Source organism: Mastigoproctus giganteus, chromosome 2 (assembly GCF_048544385.1).
Source record: "Mastigoproctus giganteus isolate SK-2022 chromosome 2, ASM4854438v1, whole genome shotgun sequence".
Lineage (NCBI taxonomy): Eukaryota > Metazoa > Arthropoda > Arachnida > Uropygi > Thelyphonidae > Mastigoproctus > Mastigoproctus giganteus.
The window spans coordinates 5462171-5482551 of NC_143576.1; the positions used below are offsets into that span (position 1 = coordinate 5462171).

The following is a 20381-nucleotide window of genomic DNA, read 5'->3' on the forward strand; positions in this document are numbered from 1 at the left end:
GCTAATGCCGCTATAAACAACGTAACGTTTCCGCTCTGCGAGTCAATAACTCAGTTGTTTCGTTAGCGGCGGCGGCGGCGTGTGGCGCGGTGCCACGAGACTTCGTGGAGTCAGGAAATGCGCACGGAGCGGAAGGAAGCGTCATTTCCACGTGTCAAGTCGAGAGAGAGCTTCGCGGTCTCCTGTCGTTCGTTTGAATTGCACTCTCGGTCACTCACGCGAGTGACACGTCGGGGGCAGCCGTTGACATCGCCGCCTAGACGTGCACTTCCTGATTTTTCCTCCCTCCAACATCTCGCTTCGTCCGCACTAAAATGGCTCGCACATCACGAAACCACCGGGGTGCGGCTGCGGCGTAATAATAATAGCCGCTGCCGTCGATCTCCGATCAAGCGACCACTCCAGGAGCAGCGGCTCGTGGAGAGGCGACACGGAGGCACGCCGCCGAGCTTGGAACACACGCCGTGCAGAAGATGCGCCTGTTAGCGGATGTGACGTACGGCAAGAGTGACGCTGGAAAGTAACGCAACCCGCCCGCTCTCATTTCGAACGTGGAATGACACGCCGCCGCTTCACCATCGGGTCACAAGCGAGTGAGTAATACGGAAAGACAGACCTCCGGTGCTCCTTCCAGTCTTCGTCGGATTACATTCATCTCTTGTTGGCCGCGTGCAGAAAAGAATTGCGCGCATCCCTCGTTGATTGCCACTCTAAAATGCACTCCGATTTTTTCCGACATCAAACTCGCATAAAAGTTTCAAAGTGTTCACCCCACGTTGAAAACTGCACAGTGAGAAGAAAATAAGGAAAATATTGGAGTAAGAGGCCAATCGTTTTACCCCAAGATATCTCAAAAGGCTTTGGTTCAGTTACCCACGACATTGTATTAGAGAAATTGCGCAATTATGTCATTCGAGGATGCGCATTAAGTTATTTATTAAATGGTTTCACTGTAGTATAAATTGCACGATCAATTTTCCGCGTACATAAAAAAATGATAGAGGTATACCCCAAGGATCTGCCTCGGGCCCATTATTATTTATGATATAATTAACTTAGAAATCCGTTAGTGAACAAATGCGGCGTAATTTTTCCGTTCCAAGTGAAATTCAAATTTTACTGAGATCAATTGCCAATGCAGATGCCACAAATTCAATTTAATGAATTTAGAAGATGATCGAAAGCTTTTAGACCTTCGCGTTCTCCACAAATGCTCAACTGGACAACGGGGCTTTACTGAAATCAATAAATCTTGGCTGTCCTAGGAGAATTCAGAGAAAAACAGCCGAAGTGTTCAGAGTGCACGCACTTCAATCCCATCGCTTGTTTCGGCACATTTGGACAGCACAATGGACAGCAACTACGTTTATAACCTTTTCCCAAGAATATAATGGAGTTCCGTGCTTGCTAATTTTCACCAGTTTTGGCACTACCCCTATAACCCAGCTTGACCGAGGTTTCCAGATTATTATTGTTAACATCTTTTTATTTGCGCATCAGTGGGCACCCCCAAAACAGCCTGATTTGGCTAGAAGGGTGTACGTTATAAATAATCAAGGCGATTACATTGATTGAATTTAAAATATAGGAACGATGTCCTCCATATTGATCTCAGTGGACCCTTCGACTCGCTCTTGCGTATAGGCTGATTGGTAAAACGTAAGGCGTGTAAAATACGTGTGAAGCGCTGGTTAACAGCTTCAATACATCGACGCAAGTTTCTTCTAACGATGCTCTTTCCAACAACTTTTCTTTAACGAAGGGTGTTCCACATTGCTCAGTCCATATTATTTGATATACAATGATATAGCCACACCCTTTGAGACGTCTTGCGCTGATAACCTTAATATCGATCCTCCGGTCACATCCGCAACAGACTGGCCTCTCAATGGGCTTCAGACAATAACGTGGCTCTCAATGTATCAAAACATAAGGTGACAAGTAATGCGGACCAAACCTAGAAAGAAAAAGATTTGTCATCTTCACGAAAATAATGAATTGCTTAAACGTGAATAAAGACATAGGGGCGTTGGTCTTTCCTTCTTTTCTTCCTCAAATGATAGAATCTTTGAAGAAAGCGCGCTCGGATTCATTTAATCAGTGTTCAATAATCCGCGGTCTCGTCTATCAGACATTTGTCGCAACAGTTCTGCGGATATGCTGTCCCTGTTCCGGATCCATCCATACAGGGACAGGGATATGCTGTCCCTGTATGGATCCGGAACAGCAAATCATTTGCTCAATAACAAATATTCAAAAATGTCCGTAAAATTATTATTGCAATTAGACGATGCTCAATTTTGGCGCAGGAAATGTTACCTCCTGAGATTTTCTTTGTTTTCGTTACAAAGTATATTTATTTATTTATTTATTTATTTATTAAATCTGTTTATTGCTCTGCCGAAGAGCCACCCCTTGGACAGCAGAATGCTAGGGGGGTGATATTTACATACAGAGGTTAAGATAGGGACATGTGCCTGGCGGTACATGGGGCACATGTATGCTTAACCCGAAAGGTTAAGCATACATGGGCCCCATGAACTTAGTGTTTATTATTTTACATAATTGAAAGAATTAAAGGATATTATTTTCTCAAAATTGCTATAAATTACAAAAGCATGAGAGAGAAATATACAAAATATAGAGAAATGAGGCAGTCCTTCACCGGTTGTTGCACGTGGTATCTCTTCAATTCTTCAATCTTGAACGTAATAGTGCTGCCAGGCGTCTTTGGAGTAGTAGATTCTAAGAGAGAGAACCAGTGATGGCTTCACTTTATTTTCCTTTTCACCTATCTTTAACGGGATGCATTGTGGTGGCATTTTCCTTCGTGGCGTCTCATAAGTGTACGTTTGCATGTGTGTCCTTTAGCTTCTGACGTCTGTATGAATGCTGCTCGCAGAATCTATCCAGGTCGATGGCTAAATTGTTCATCAAATCTACCGTGTTTCCTGGAAACATGCGTCTCAATCCTTTCAGGTTGTTCAAGCTGATTGTGAGTGGGAGCCTTGGGTCCATTTGATTCCTTCCGGCAATGCGTGGAGTTTTTATTAAATCCGTAATGTCAGGGGCGTCGAGCCGTCTGGTGATTAGTCTGGCAAGTGTTAGAAGTGTGTGTGTGGGGGGGGGGGTTATTATTTGTATTATATATTATTTATCTATTTTTTTATTTATGCTATATCTTTTGTTTAAACAACTCCCCTTTATAATATCTCCCCACTAGCGCATCTGACTTTACTTCTCAGAAAATTCTAAGTTCATAGGGGAGAAACTCTTATATGTTTAATTCCCATTGGTTAGGCTTGTGTCCAGTACAACAAATAATTACACAAATGTTATACAAAAAAAAAATAAGTTTATTATGCATATTTACAGTTAAATCATAACAAATCTCATTAAGAATAGAATTTCACTGTTTCAACACCAAGGTACTTACAACATATCCAGTCTCTTCCTATCTGACAGGCTCCTTTACAGACTTGACTTTTTTTTATCTCACCTTTCTCATTACACATACACAGGTTAAATAGTTACACTCTTTATATGCTCACCTTATTTCTGCTCCTATTACAACACAATCAAATCATACCTCATAGGTGTCAATAACATTTTTTATCATTAAAGTTAAACATATCATTGATCATATTACTTTTATGTATCATCATAACTACCAATTTATTCTTTAATTCCCTATTCCTCTTTCTTATATATTTCTTTAACCATTATCAGTTACAGAACTTGATCACCAAAATACAATGTCACATTCAAACACACCTTTAAGGGTTGGCAATATACATAAATTATATCTCCACACATTTAGTATTTCTATTTTTACTACAATTCCTTCCGTTCACTTTCTCATCTACATTACTATCCTCCTTATTCCAAATTACTGCCTAAACCAACCATAATTGCCTTAGAGTATAATTTACTCCTATTTGGTTCACCCATCTAATCTTATCTTTATCATTAATTTCCCCAATTATCGCACTACAGTCCTTTCTCTAGCAGTTAACTTATAGTATTTTCAAAAAATAACTTTCTCTTATCATTGAATTCCCCAAATATCGCTCCACAGTCCTTTCTCTAGCTTTTAACTTACAGTATTCTCAAATTAACTTTCACTTACTTAATTTCTGTGATCAGGTGTCTTCATAAGGGCCTTCTACCCTATCCTTATCCAGAGCTGTTATCTTCTGCTATCCAGGGCAACATCTTACAGTTTCCAGGGCAACATCTTACAGCTTCCAGGGCAACATCTTACAGCTTCCAGGGCAACATCTTACAGCTTCCAGGGCATCATCATATGGCATCACAACTGCTACTCCGCTTCCAGGATATTATCGCCTTCCTCGGTGGACTGGGTGTTCTAAGGGAATCTTCTTCTCTCATTCTCACTGTTTGCAGAACTTCCTTTTACTACCCCTTTCCAGTTCATCTCCTAATTTCTCACTCACTACATTACTGATAACCCCACTTCGACTTTTTTCGTCGGCTATTTCTTCATCATCTTTCAAGCAACTCCTCCCGACTCACCCTTTCACTAGCACCGCTCAAAAAATTCTCCTCTCCCCTTCTCTTCCTCTTTTCACTCTCTCTCCTCTTTTGTCCGTCTCCATCCACAATTTTCTCCAGGAGTTTTCCACGCCTTCCCACAGTGTTTTCTTCCAATCACTCTTTCTTTTTCATTTTTTCTTTCTTTTCATTTGTTGGAAGGCCTAATTCAGCCTGCCCCGTAGCACTAGCACGTGATTCCCTATATCCCTCTCTTTTATTATTTTCAACTTGTTAACATGTGTTCTTTGATGTCGGCCGAATATTCCAAAACAACTCTTCCTGTCTCATAGCAGCTTGTCTCTATTGCACTCAAAAAAAAAAAAAAAAAAAAAAACACAAAACGTGACACTGGCTATCATAGCGTCTATTTTTAGAAACTAGTGTGTGTTGTACAGAATACGTTTCCGGTGTGTGTCCACTCATAAACCTTAAGTTGTTTTTGTAGCGCCGGACCCCCTTGTGGGTTTGTCATAGTATCCTCCATCTGTTCCCTGGTTTAACGGAAGTAAAGCTAATGGCTCTGTTTTCGTTCCCGCTACTCTTTTAATTTTTATACCTCTTACCAGAATAATTCTTATTTCTGAAACTGCATATTTTACCCATTTATCCTATTAACGACAAGAATCAAAGGAAAAGTAACTTTCAAAGTCTATATAAAAAATATTTTATTTTTGTAAGATTTTCAAATCTTACAGAAGGTTTGCTGCCACAATCTGTTGTTTCCATGGGGTGACTTCCAGATTTATGTAGAACTGAGCCCTGGAAATGGTGTATTGGTTGCCAGTCCGCCAGTTGAGCCATTTCAGGAGCCAGTATTCCAGGCTGAGGAACTTGTTGAAGTGTGTTGTGGGAGCAGAGGACCAAATGGTTGCGGCATAGAGAGGTATAGGATAGACACATCGGACAACATATTTCTTTACCAGGTCGGCGTCATGAATTCCCGTTAGTTCCTGGCGGATCGCCCACATAGCGGAGTACATTTTGGCTTTTGTGTTCAGGAGGTGAGCCTGGAATGTCAGCCCCTCATCCCACACTAATCCGAGATCCTTGTGTGTTTTAACTTTCTGAATGGGTGATCCATTGATGGTATAAATGTATTTTAAACGATTTATGTTGTTAAAATTTTCTGTAACTGTCGTTGAAGTTTAGTTTGTAACGTTATATTTTTTAAATAAAAGAAATGGCGCATCCAGTGGAAAAACGGCACTGACTCAAATATTATTGACGTCACCAATCTACGTCACTAAGGGTTCGCGAGGAAAGAAGGACTCGTATCTTTGAAGCGATTAATTTAAACCGAATGTTTATCCTCCCGGTAGATGACAAGATTCGTACGAAAGAGAGAAAATGGATTTATCGGAAACGAAAGAGTTACGGCGTCGTTTACCCGGAAGACGATACCCGTTGATGAAAGACTTAAATAAGTGATCGCGGGACTCGACTTAATGGAGGCGTCTCAGAAGGGGTTGGAGAACAATAGGGGAGAGAATGACGCATTTCCTTCGAATGTTCTCCGGATAACATCGACTCAACAGATGCTCGACATCGATAAACTTCACGCGCAGCAGTGACGATAAGGAGTGCGTCCAGAAAAACAGACTGGGGATTGGCGTTTAAATTCTTGAGCAAATCTGGTTTCGAGTACGAGCTCCAGTAATATTTCTGATTATGTTCTTTCGGGTTGTTCTGTTTTCGTGGAGCCAATTATTCGTAAATGGAAAATCGCGAAAGGTGTATAGCGGAGCTTTTCCCCTCAACAACTACGTCATCAACGTCGAAGTTACTGCAGGTAAACAAGCGCTTGTGAAGACGAACCGAGTAATAAGCCCTCCGTTTTCTTTATTCGTTGCCTGGATGACATCCACTGTCGGCGTCCATGATTTATGAGTGCAGCGGGCCTGCGTTAATACAACGGCGAATCGATAAGTAACGCGCTATAAGCCGCGACATCTTTGTTATCTCAGATATTGCAAGTATACTTCGCATATACAAAATACAATCTCTCAACAGTCTTTCAACCGGAGATACCACTCGATGTAAGAACTCGCTGCATTTTCTCCAGCGTTCTTTCCAAGCGGTGAATTCACTTCGGTAAAAATCAAGAAGCTGACATTTACACCAATGTTTAATGTCAGAAATGAGTTCCATATCACTCTCAAACACCTTACGACGCAGGTATGCTTTCAATCTACCAAACAAAATCTGACGGGGCGAGGTCAGAACTATTGTGGTGGGCGAGGCATTATGCTCAACATCAGTTAGCCAATCTTTAACAGTGTCATGTGTTAAAGACCTTGCGTTATCCTCATGAAACTCGATGTCCTGCCGATTCAGTTCGGGTCTTTTGGTTTTTTACAGCACGATTAAACTTTTCCAGAGAAAAGTAGTATCTTTCTTTGTTCACGGTTGTTCCACTTGCCAAGAAATTGATAAAAATCATTTCGATCCCAAAAGAAGGGATTAAAATGGCATCATTTTGACCATGACCATAAGTTTTGTCCATGATTTGGAAAGTTGCGGCGTTTTGTTTACAGGTGATGTCGGATATGTCCATTTCATCGAATGTCGTTTGGTTTGTGAGTCATAATGTAAAAGCCATGTTTTATCACATGTGACGGTCCGTTTAAATCACTCAGGACCGCCAGTACCACACTTCTCCAGAAAATACTCAGAGATCTGTGAGCAGCTTAGGCACCCACCGAGAACAGATTTTTCTGTACCCCAGCCTGTTCTTGATGGTCAAAACACTTCTCTTTCTCATTTTCGTAGCGTCCATTACTCGTATGGTGGTTATGCATCTATCATTTCGAATGAGCCGGTCAGAAAAGAATTTTGTCTTCCGGCTCTTGATTTGTTCTTTTTGTGTCGAAATCACCTTCCCGAAAGTTGGAGCCACCTCTCGACTTTACTTCGATCAGTTAGATGGTTCCCATGGATAGATGTGGCCGCCTGATCACCGGTTTGAACAGGAACTCCGTCACGCACCTTTGCCGAAAACGGCTGTCACTTTGTCCATCCATATCTTCACAAAAACACCATAAAAATGATATTAGGTCCATAAATCACTTGCATGAGTACAATCGGCGGACTCATAAAACCTTTTATGTAAGACCTTGGTCTTACGCCAAAAGAATGCCGAAAGTTTTACTGCGAGTGACTGGTGGCTTGGACTTTAGAAAAAATTTCAAATAAAATTTATGTATTTAGTATTCGCGGTGGAGATTCCACTGATGAGTCTACTGCTCAAATATTTACAGATGTAAGGTCATTCATCAATGGAGAATTGAGTGGAGAACAAACTCTACAATGCAAACGAAACAGGACAAAATTATAAGTTGTTACCTTCAAAATTTATGGCAAAAAATGTCATGTCTGCAGCATCAGGATTCAAAATCCAGAGAGAGAGAGAATCATGGTAGAAGCAATGCAAGTAGAAATCACAAATTGTTGCTTTTTGCTGTTGAAAAATCACATAAACCATTTCAAGCTTTTATTGCTCATCTTTAGCAGTTTACTACCACTCACAAAAATCAGCATGAATGAATACGCTTTATTCAAAGAATTTTTTTTTTTTCATGGACTTGTACTTTCTGTAAAGAAACAGTTGAAGAAAATTAACTTATATGAAAAAGCTGCCCTCTTTCGTATCTCATTGATGAGGAACTCTCACAGGGGACGTAATGGCCATGTTTTTTTGCCACCAAATGTAACATCAGTGATCTAGACCAGTGGTTCTCAACCTTTTTTTGCTCGTGGCCCACTTCTCAATTTCATTCACCTCTGTGGTCCCACTCCTCATATTGTTCAATTATGATAAATGTAATATTAATAATAAAAAAGGGTTTATTAACTACAGTCTTTATTTATAATAGAACTTTTACTCATATAATATTTTGTTTATTCACAATATACAATTACATTCCTAATAAAAAATATTACAATAATATTAATGTCCCTTAGTTTAATTTCTTAACTAATTTCTTTTTTATATTAATAATAATTTTATTTTAGAGGTGAACTTTTCGTGGCCCACTTAACAGTTCCAAAGCCCCCCAATTTTACGACTTTTAACTGTGGCCCCTCAGAAATACCGCATAGCCCCCCCTGGGGGGCATATGGACTATGGAACATGCAGTCCTAGAATGTCCTAAGAGATGACATAGGTGAACATTTTTGAGTTCAATTTTTCTGAAAAATAGAAGACGCGAATATGTCCAATGAAAGTCATCAACATTAAAGATGTGTTTATAATATCGAACTAGCTTGGAACGACGTTCCAAAACCAACATTTAATAATTCTTGGAGAAAACTTTGGCTTCCAACGCCCCTGAACTTTAAAAAGATAATGAAAAATAGTTTATTAACTGATTTCGTGGAAATTGAAGATTCCACAGATTTATGGCGAGAAAACACAGGCAGTGGATTCAACGATGTTTTCCAAAAAATAAATAAATAAATAAACAAAATTATAGACGAGGCAGAAATCTTACTCGACGTAACACAAATAGATGGACGTTTTATTCGTATTCAGATAAGAAGAAAAAGAGTCGAATTAAATCCGAGGCCAAAGTCTCGTCCAGCAACCATACAGATTTACATTACGCCGAAAGACAGCCTGGTTCAACAGTCAACTATGTGATGCTTAAAAAAAGAGTGAGGGGGCTATGCTGCAAAAGTCATATTTCATTATCTAAACAGAGAAAATTACTGTTTTATGTAAATAAATTTACTTGTAAATGCGATAATTGGGCAACTCGACGAATATTAATATTAGACTTCGTCGAGTTGCGAGTGTCAGTGGTGCTTTTCTAAACCTAATATATGGGAATTCTTATTTTTTTGGAATACAGAACGTTTTGGGGTAGCCTAGTTCGTGGAAATACTCGTTCTTTACTCGGTTTGGGGTGAAAGGTTCCGTTTCGTAACGTAATAAAGAGAATTGGTGGACTGCGCAGTTGAGAATGCCAAATTTGCGACGTTGCTGGAACCCTCACAATTTAAAGCGAGCACTTTGCTAAAGTATATTTGCTTACCAGCTGCGCCTGCGAAGTTCGATAACTGCATTATTCTAAGCTCGGCCGCCTCTTTTTCCCCCCTTTTTCATAGCTTGCTTGTTACAGAAAAGAAGTCTTAAAGAAATTGAAATGTTCTTCTTTGCTTCCGTACAATGTAAAGAAAGCGCTTTCGAAAACGTTGTTAAGTTTTGTAGAAGCCCACCGCGGGATATAAAGACAGCTGACAATCGATTCCACTCCTCGAGATCACCCTTTTAGTGAACTGCTCTGAATCAAATCCCAGTTACGGAGTTCACCTGACAAGCCATTATGGGTGCCAGTGTGGTGCAAATCAGTCTGAAAGCCCCCCTAACCGCTTTTATCCCACCAGCCTTTCTCGTTCAGTAAAGAACATTTTCATCTCGACTTTTGATTTGATCGCGTACCCACCAAGCCGATTTATTTTTATTGTTACGTGACTCGGCGGGCTCCTTCAAGGAAGTTAGATTCCCTTGACACTCCGTCTGCGTCTACGATTGAGGATCATTGGCAAGTTTAACTCCAGCGCGCTTAGGAAAATATTTTAGTGAAATTTCGAATTGAGTAGACTAAAGGAAGTTGTCCCTAACCATCAACCCGCCTGATTACAAGTTGCGCTTGTCGAAGGATGAGGTGAAAACAGATTGACTGAAGTGCAATAATCCAAAGTGTCGGGGATTTCAAAACCTACTCTGGGGGGGACCTCATAAAACAAGAAAATAAGAGCAAAATCAGTGTTACTAATTTTGCTCTTAGTTGCCTTTGTATATACTTGGATACAAAGCTAGGAGAATAGTGAATTCACTATTCTCCTAGAATAGTGAATTCTCACAGAATTCACTGTGAACTTGAAGTGCTCATCAAATCGTTAAATGCAAACATTCCCAGGATTTTTAGCGATGGAAATGCCAAAAACATTTTAACAGGAAGCTAAATGATTTTGCGATAAACGAGAGGGAAGAGGAGGATAAATTGTTGAAGCTAAACGTAAAAAAGGCATCTGGGATGGGAGGATCTACCCAGTTATATTAAGAGGATAGCAAAAGCGGTAAGCAAACCTTTAGCCATTGATTATGAGAGCATCCTAGAGATGCGTGAATGTATCCCCAATTCATGAGGGGAATCAAAGGGAGACATCAGTAATTACGCACCTTTTTTTACTTGACTCCTGTTCTGAGGGAAAATAATGGGGTCAGCGGTTAGAGAAGTGACGCAAGATCATCTTAACAGGAATGCAGTTGTACTGCAGTGGATTTGTAAGGAGCGATCTTATCCGCCCATTTCATTCCAAGGCCAACAAAGGAACTGAACGTAAAATATAATTGACATCATATACTTAGATTTCAGAAAACCTTTTCGCACCATTGCACATGAGAGACTGCTGTACACATTGGAGCAGTGTGCCATTAAGGGAAAGTTACTACTGTGGATAATGGAACAGTTGAGTGGCAAAAGACAGAGTTGTTATAAATGAGCGCTGCTGTTTTCAGACTAATGTTATTAGCGGAGACACCCTCTCAGTGTTCAATGCTGGGCCCATTGTTCTTTTCTATATTCATTAATAATAACGATGAAGGCATATCGGGCTTAATGACTTAAGTTTGCAGATGACACGAAGGTTGTCGAGGTGGTTAATGACAGTAATCACAGTAAGCTACAGAATTAGGCAGAGAGACTGAAAAGTGGCAACTGAAGTTTAATATCAACAAATGCGAGGTACTTCATATGGGTGGGCAGCAGTAATCCCAGGTTAATGTACCAACACTCAGGGCAGTGGAAAATGAAACAGACCTGGGATAATTGTGCAGTCAGACATCAGGGAATAAATCATAAGTTTGGCGCACTATAAGCTGAAGAGCCAATAAAATATCTAAACCAACCAATCATGATCTATTCTGCATGCTGGGAGAATAAAATAAGATGGTTTTCGTTGTTATTAAAATACAAAATTCGGAACGCCAGAAGTTTAATGCGACTGACGACATATCAATCTGATCCTTCAATTAATTTTGTTTGTAAAAGCATACTCTGGTAATGCGCCAAGCTAGCCATCCGTCGGGTTCTCTGGCTTCTCGGCGGTGGCGGACTTTGTGGGGTGGTATGGTAGTTTCGTCACTGGTCAGAATCTAGCAATAAGATTATTATATTTTAAAATCGTCACAAACTTAGATTTAGCAAATGATGCGAGGAAGCAATCGTATGGCTGGAGGCCAGTGCCCTGTCCGTTTCATTTTAACTCAGTTAAGTTTGTTTATATATGTTTTACCCGCGAAGTTTTGGTGCTTTAGTGGCAGTTCCTGTTCTTCTGTTGCGTTGTGAGGAAAGTTAGTCGTGCGAGCCACAGAAGCTCAAACACACATTTCATAGACGTGCCAACTTTGGTAATTAACTCATTAATGGCTGGCTGCCGTACGTGTGGCAACAGCTCGAAGACACGTGTGTGGGCACTGTCGTTGAAATGTTTGTGACACGAGTGGATTTCAGCGACGACAGAAAATTTCTTCTTCCAATTTTCACGATTGCAAAAGGTCTCAAAGAACAAGCGTTAAAATCCGAAGGAAAATATGGTGGTGTTCGCCAACCTGGATAAGTACTTGTATTAGGAAGTTTCTCAGCCTGAAACACTGGGTGCTTCGGTGGTTGAACAGGATTGCCGGGAAGCCATTTACAATTTCAAAAGCCATACTGTATACAAACTTAAACGTAGATCCGCGGATTCAGATGGTCACCCTACGTAACATCTGCACTCTAGCGCAACTTCTGACTGGGAGTTTAGATCCCCCTCAAATTGAAAATCGTGTAGTCAGGCCCGACTACCCTCATAGTCTTCGTAGAGCTCTCCATAATAGAGACGGATTAAGGCGGCTGTTCCCTGCTAATACTCTAAATCTCTTTAGAGACTTCAAAATAGACATGCACAGGTACTGTAATGACAGCACTTACAGGAAGCTCACTGCAGTGGATATGTTTACTAAACCACAATATAACGAAGAACGTAATTCAAGAAAGAAGAGTACTCACGGCAAAAGACTTCAAGTGCCCATGAACTCAAAAAAATCTGTACTGAACGCTTTATAGGTCTTCAAAAGACTCTTATAGGACTGACGATATTCCTCTTTTTGGTCAATAGAATGACTATCAGATTTAATTCTTAGTGTAAGTGACTGTAATTATTCTATGTAGGTATTGATTTCTGTATCGATGTAATTTTTCCTCTTTATTTATTTTATGTATTTTGTAAAATTCTATTCTATGTTACTCTCTAATAAGTGTTGTTGGATGTACGTACGAGCTACCCTCCTAGCTAATTTCTGTACAGGGGTGTTTGCTAAACAAACTGATTATGATAATAATCATAATCACTTAACGACTCACGCTTCCTAATTGAGATCTTGCAAGGATAAAGATGGTCGCAGTGCGTTCCTTGCATTATCTGTAGAAGTTCTGAGAAATTTCGATTAATTTCAAATAATTGTAAAAGAGCTGCTCTTTTTTTCTAGCATTATAATTATTATGTTTATTTTCTCCTAAGAGACACCACCCGGTTACAGCCCCTGACCAGGACGGGGGTTATGTTCGTGCATATTGAATTATATTACTGTATGCAGTTATAAATTATAGTTCTATAGTTATTTTAATATTCTAAACATAATTAATAATTTTACAAGAAATTAAAGGAACATTTAACAATATTTACATTAACACAACTCAGTTTGTTTCCCTTTCAGCTTACACGTTCAGTTTGTTTTCCCTTTCAATACACTATTCATATTCTGCGTTCTGTTTTCTTCTGTGGGCTTCACGTGCATTTAAAAGTGGAGTTGTATATTTTGAAAAAATGTACAACTCCACTTTTAAATGCTGCAAGTTCTAGCCAGATAAATAATAATATAAGTGTATACACTATTAGTTGACCCACACAAATTAAATTTGTACAGTCTCTCGCCAATAGGGAGTTTATAAGAACGTATATTCCTTTTCCGTATTCATTCAATTTGTAGTTTGGGGTACGTTTCAGCTGCCATATGATTTAAAGTGGTGACGATGTTTTATTAGGTAAACGTCTCCTATATTAACCAAAAATAAATTTAATAATCTGAAACTGTTGAATGTATATGTTTCCGATGGACGCTCTTCATATACGATCACTTTTTACTATTCCACTTAGGTTTTGGACAGTGCTGTGGCTGCTTTCGTGCTGGAGATCATTGCTCGACATGGCGAAGCTGCGCCCCGTTTGTGTAACAAGGATCCTTTCACCCTGAGGTCTGCGGTGTACCTTCATAACTTGTTTCCCAGCGCCAAATTTGTTCTGTTGATAAGGGATGGAAGAGCTGTAGTGCATTCTATCATTACGAGAAAGGTATGTGGCACCATCTACTGGCAGTCATGCGGACGTAAATTGACGCCATTCATAAAATGATTATATTAATACAGTGCACGCGGCTCATTGTGATCACGGATAATGATTTGTCTTATTACGTTTACGCATGTGTGGTGGAAGTGGTTAAAAATCCGGATTTGTTCTTGAACTCTGATACGTTGTGTGGCTAGTTACTGATGTTGCCTCGTATGGTTGTTGGTTTTGTTACTCCAGGAAAATACAGGCAGTTCTCGCTTTACGAGTTTTTTTTTTCTAAGTATCAACAAAATCGAAAATATGAACATTAATTGCAAAAAACGAACGTTAAACATTCATAAATAGCGAATTTCAAACCACGCGTGTAGCTATACAATACAGAGAACCCCGCTTTACAATATTAATCCGTTACCATCGTATCGCGAATATACGATGTGAACCCAATTTTTCTAAAGCCCATTTCTGGAGGTCACGACCAGAAAACAATAAAAACAATTTGCACTTTCAGGTTTATTGGGCTTTTCTGTTACTGCAAGCAATTATAAACTCGATGTTATTGCATTTGCGAAAATACCGATAGATGGAATTGTGTGGGTTTTTGCGTTATTATGGTGAAATGTGTTTGCCCTTTACTGAAACCTTCAATCGTATAAAAAACATAAATAAATTTTTAGAATCTTCTCTTCATTTTAAAGCTTCGTAAACTTGTTTCTCCGCGCAACTGACGTTGCGCGGAGAAACAAGTTTACGAAGTTTCGTCAGTTGATCGAATTCGTCAGTTGACGAATGACGATAACGTCAGTTGATCTCACTGTACAGAAATTAAAAGTCCCCCTCACGAAAGCAAAAACCCTTGATGGTAGTTTCATCTTTAAGTATTTCCCACATCAGTACATTGTTATCACTGTTACTCAGTGGTTCTTTTATCTGCAAATTCTTAATGCATGAATAATCACTGCAGATAATCAGATCGAGAGTATTACTCCCTCTGGTTGTCCCTCGAACGTGTTTCTGTAGAAAACAGTCATTCAGTAAATCCACAAAAGTGTTGTTAGCGTGCGAGTGACCAACCCACAGGTTCCAGTCGATATCTGGAAAGTTAAAATCCCCCATTATGAGAAATTCTGATGTACTGGCCCACTCTATTTCTCTGTACAATTGTTCGTTGTATTCATCAGAATCATTAGGCCTATAGCACACTCCTACTCTCATTTTCCGTTTCCCAGTGTTTATCTTACACCAAAAAGACTCAAAATTGCAATGTCCACAAACACCAGTTGGATGCACTTCCTTAGATTTTATGTGTTTTTTAATCTGCAGCATAACCCCTCCTCCCCTTACACATTGTACTCCCTAAATTCCAATTCTATGCTGCTTATATCTTTGTGAGACCATGTCTCTTATATCCCAACAATACTCGCCTTGCATGTCTTGACCAGCACTTCAAATTCATCAAATTTAATTACTATGCTCCAAGCGTTGGTATCCATGCAATTATACATGCACCTATTGGTACTCTTAATTACATTAACACAGCCCATGTATTTATTTGTTCCATGATGACTCCCAACAGCTCTTGAAATCCCTAGAACTTGATCTCTAGGCTGTTGCTCATAGTGTGCATAGTGTTAGGGTCGGGCGCCACAAGTGGTTTCCCACATCTGCGCCATATGTACTCTGTGAAGAAATACAGAACACTGTAAATGCCAGAAAAAGTGTAGTGTGTTGAATGTGTACTATTGTGTTGGGTTCTGTTGTGTGACAACAGAACCCAACACAATAACGGCTGCCACTCTATTCTGAGGCTAATGGGGTCACTGAGAATGTCACAGTGGCAGCCGTTAAAAACGTCTTTACTGCAGGAACCCATTTTGAAACTGGTACAATGAAATAAAACATTAGGAAACTGGAACAGTAAAATAAATAAATAAGAGTATTGCTTCATTATTTTTATTCAAAAAATAATTTCAGTACAATGAAATACAGGCAGTTCCCGCTTTACGTGTTTGTTTTTTTTTTTTTTTTTTTATTCAAATATCGAGTACCAACAAAATGGGAAATAAGTAAGGACATTAATTTCAAAAAATAAATGTTAAATATCCATTTTAAACATCATAAACACCTTATTTCAAACCACGTGCGTAGCTATACATTACACTGCACCCCGCTTTACGATATTAATCTGTTATCACGAAAATATCGTAATGTGAACCCAATAACACATTGTGTTTTTTGGTAATTCGTTTCAAGATCTCGGAAGTTTAAATTTTCGCTGTATAACTAAGCTATTTATCGCTCTAAAATGTCATTTTAAGATCACGAGCGTGACCTTATAAGTGACCTTAAACGAGGCGGCAAAGCAACTAAGCAAACCCTTAGCCACAATTATGAGAGCATCCTTGGACTCAGGGGAGGTTCCCACGGACTGAAGATGTGCAAATGTATCCCCAATTCACAAAGGGGGATCGAAGGGTGGCACGAGTAATTACACCTAAAATATATACAGGCTAAGATGAAAAAATATGCTGCCATGATTGCGAGAGTCACACGTCGCGACTGAGGCCTAAAAAGGCGCACCCTTGCGATCCTTTATAAAGCAGCCATTATTCCGGCAATCACATACGCCTCCGGTGTCTGGTTCCACAAAGCCTCAACAGTGGTAAACCGCAGACGACTGGATATTATACATAGACCCATCCTATTGACCATCACCCGAGCCTGCAAGACAGTCTCTACCCATGCACTACAAGTGATCACGGGTGCTGTCCCTCTTCATCTTGGGGTGACTCGCACCGGAATGCTTCAGCAACTCAGACGCGGCAAAGCCACAACCTTCCAGGACCACACCACGGACCCGGCAAATAATTGTAAAGCTGAGAAAGTACAGGCTGCAAACCTACTTAACATCAATATGGCAACAACGCTGGATGATGTCTGACGAAGGAGACGTAACCCGAAGGTTCCTCCCAAACTTGCAACGAGTATACCCAAAATATTCCTCATGGCTCTGCCCTGGTCTCCATGTCACCTACCTTCTCACTGGACATGGACCCATCCGCTATAAGCTTAACCTCTTCGGACTAACAGATACCCCATCATGTGCGTGTGGCTCCCTTGAAACCTGGGACCACCTGCTGCACGAGTGTGAGTTGTATGGAGATCTTCGGGGGGTAACTTCATCACACGAGTACGCTTCAACCCTAAAAACCAAGAGCACACTACCTACTAGAAGACGAGGCAACCTACAATGCCCTCACTAACTTTGCACAGTGCTTATTTGCAAGACGACAGACTCTACCTATGCCATGCCACCAAACCCAGACCAACCAGAATAAAACAACATACATACTGAAACTGAATATTAATCCATGGATGGGACACTGATGCCATGAGAGAACTGAACCAACGAATGACATAACCTGCATGGACCACCACCCAAATCCTGGCTGACTGTCCGGATTTCCTACTTGCCGATCTATGGACGGAGTAATCAACGACGAGGACAAATTCGCTGAACAACGGACGGGACTTCTATCCCATGAGTGAATACGTAACCAGGACTTACATAAATCACTACCAAACCTAGACCAAAACCTTCGATGGAAACACCTTCGCTGGGTTCCCGGATGGCACAACCCTGTTGCCTCGGCACCTGGCCTGCAGCCTCTTGCATCCATTCCCTATTGGCGATCTGGGCCAGTCGACTTGACCGGCCTACAATTTCCCCTCTCCTTGCGTGGGAGGGGAAGGAGATGGTTTTGCTGTCTCCTCCCCCTTCTGCCATCCCTTTTTTCCCTCTGGTGGGGCATGGGCATGCCCCACTGTAAACTGGAGTTGCCTTCCCTTTCGGCTCCATATTTCTGGCTATCTCTCACCCCCTAGTCTTCAGCCTTCATCCCACTCTATCTGCAACGTGAACACGCCCCACACAATCTAAAGTCACCAATCTAAATTAATTTCGCCGAACATTTTGGACTTCTCCCTAGCGCTTCCCGCGACACATATCATTTTTTTTTTTTTTTTTTAAGGTCGTAGCCACTGAAATCTCAGGAAATTAGGTGGCAGGACCTGCCAGAGTGAACTATATACTAGTGGGTACCTGGTCTGCCTCCACGGGGCGAAAGTGGGGCAACGTCGGGCCTCAGTAGGGGTCTGGCGGCTAAACGACCAGAAGAACAACGGTACACAACACTACACATGTCCAATATCCACACACTTTTAAATTTCTGGCTTTTCCAGTCAACTGGTTCACCCACAATGTAAACTACGCGGAGATGGGCGAAACCCGTGGTGCCGTTTGACCCTAAACACAATTTACACTTTACACTCATTGCTTGACCTTGAAATTCTCACCAGGTCTCCTCTCGCTGACCGACAGCGAAAGCAAGACATGTATTGTCTTCCTTACCACTTCCACTGTGCTACAACTGATTTTATAATGAATTCAGTCTCCTCCCTCTAGTTTTCCTGCTTCCAACAATTCGCTATTCTTCCTTTAGTTTATCAGCAAAATATATATTAGCACTTCAGCTACAAAGTGGAAAGTGTGTTATACATTGGCAAGGTAAAATCAAACACTGACCAACTCATCCATTGATTGAAAAACGTCCAACACGGTTGGCAGGATCCTAACCCGGAATGATGGTGATGCCAATGTGCTGCTGACGTGGATATATGGAAAGCTTTAAAAAAACAATAATTTCCCGATTTTTATTGGTTCGATTTTAATGAAATTTGGTAAAACGCGGACGGACACGAAGACAATTCACACATTTTCCTCCACCACGCTTAAAGAGTAATATTTAAAAATTCTAAATTATTTTTAATCGATGGGAATATATTCCCCTGTGAACTTAAGTTTGCTACATCTGGAAACTAGATTCTAGTAATTCCACCGGATGGATGCAGCGAGTGATATTACAAAGATGCCCCCCCACCGTGCTGAGTCTCATCACCGAATCCTCAGCACGGAAAACCCCCCCTCATCTAAGAGGTGAGGGGTTTTGCCCTCCCTCCACCGGACACGGTAGCAAATAGAAACTCTCTGCATCACCAGAAAGAGCTTCTAGCAGGCGGACCCCCCAATTACAAAGGGAATGGCCCCACCTACTTACTGGTGATGCCTCCTGCGATGAATCTTAATCTCCGACACCAGCTTTTTAATAGCCTTCCGCAAATCGTCAACGCAATAATATAATTTATAAAAATAGAGGGTTATCACCAGAGAGAACGTATTCTTCATTTTGATAGAAAAGTTCTCGGATATTGTGAGAAAGTCACCGATTATATAGAAATTTGACAGCGTGACGTCACAGTGTTTAAATTGGATGTTTCCTGTTCGGATGAGTGCAGCTTCAAATATTCTGTTGCGTGCTTCTTCTCGTTGTTGCGTCACATTGCAAATGTGGGTTGTTGGTTTTTTTTTTTTTTTTTATTTATTAACACACAACTGTATTTATATTCTCAAGATACATATTAATAAATTTATACACAATTTTATATACATACTCTTATATATGCTGTAGCCTTTCTGTATGTTTGCTTGTGTGTGTCCTGATATGAAGGGTGGCTTCTAGACATATTTATTATTATTATTATTATTATTATTATTATTATTATTATGTCTAAGGTGGCACCTAGACTTCCGTCTATCTCCACCTGATAAGCTGACTTTGTGCAGAACCTCTGCAAAATAGACCTGTATGGAAGGTCTCTTTGCCATCAAGGAGAAGCTGTCACTTGCACAGCCGCTCCCCGTTGGCGAATAGACCCTAATGGCTGCCCATATTCACTTGGTGCTGGGCCTGGTCTTCTATTTTAAGTGCCTCATGCACAAAAATCCCGCACCCACCGGAAGTAGTGCTATACCGGTGGGTGCCAGCAATCCCGCTCCCAGGCTGCCCACACCTGAGAGCCAGCAAAAAAAAAAAAAAAAAAAAAAGAAAAATAAATAAAATACATATATACACACACATAATATAAACAAACTAAAAGGGAAAAAAAAAAAAAAAACACATATAATTAAAATGTATATAATCAAATCTTAATTAGTAATCATTAGATTATTCCAATGTCTTCTCCGTTGAAAAACAGTTACACAGAACTCTTGCAGTCCTTGAAATTTATCCTGATTAGCAATAAGATCACATTCACAGCCTCTTAACTAAATTACCAGTCTTCACTTTTAGCCTTTCTCTAAGTTGAACATACAAACTACAATCATATAATAAATGACTCCAAGTCTCAGGTTGACCGCAAGCACATAAAGGAGAGCTGACTAGACCAAAGTAATGTAGTTTAAAATTCAATGACCCATGGCCAGTTAAAATAAACGATGTTACCATAGAAGGAAAAAACCATTTGTTGTTACTATCATAAGTAAATGTAACTGTTGGAATAAACAATCTGGTCACCTCCCCAGTTACACTAAG

General features: G+C 40.3%; 1 protein-coding gene across 4 annotated transcripts in view; it reads left to right on the forward strand.

Moving 5' to 3' along the window:
- The window catches only part of LOC150089131 (protein-tyrosine sulfotransferase 2-like), a 324464-nt gene that overhangs the window by 262329 nt on the left and 41754 nt on the right, over nt 1-20381 (forward strand). For 3 of the 4 annotated variants that reach the window (XM_090390341.1, XM_090390342.1, XM_090390344.1), the window contains one exon: nt 13759-13953. The exons of the other annotated variant lie outside the window; for it this stretch is intronic. In XM_090390341.1, coding sequence (XP_090246467.1) covers nt 13759-13953 — 195 coding nt within the window. The remainder of the gene's footprint in view (nt 1-13758; nt 13954-20381) is intronic. 4 annotated transcript variants of the gene reach the window in all.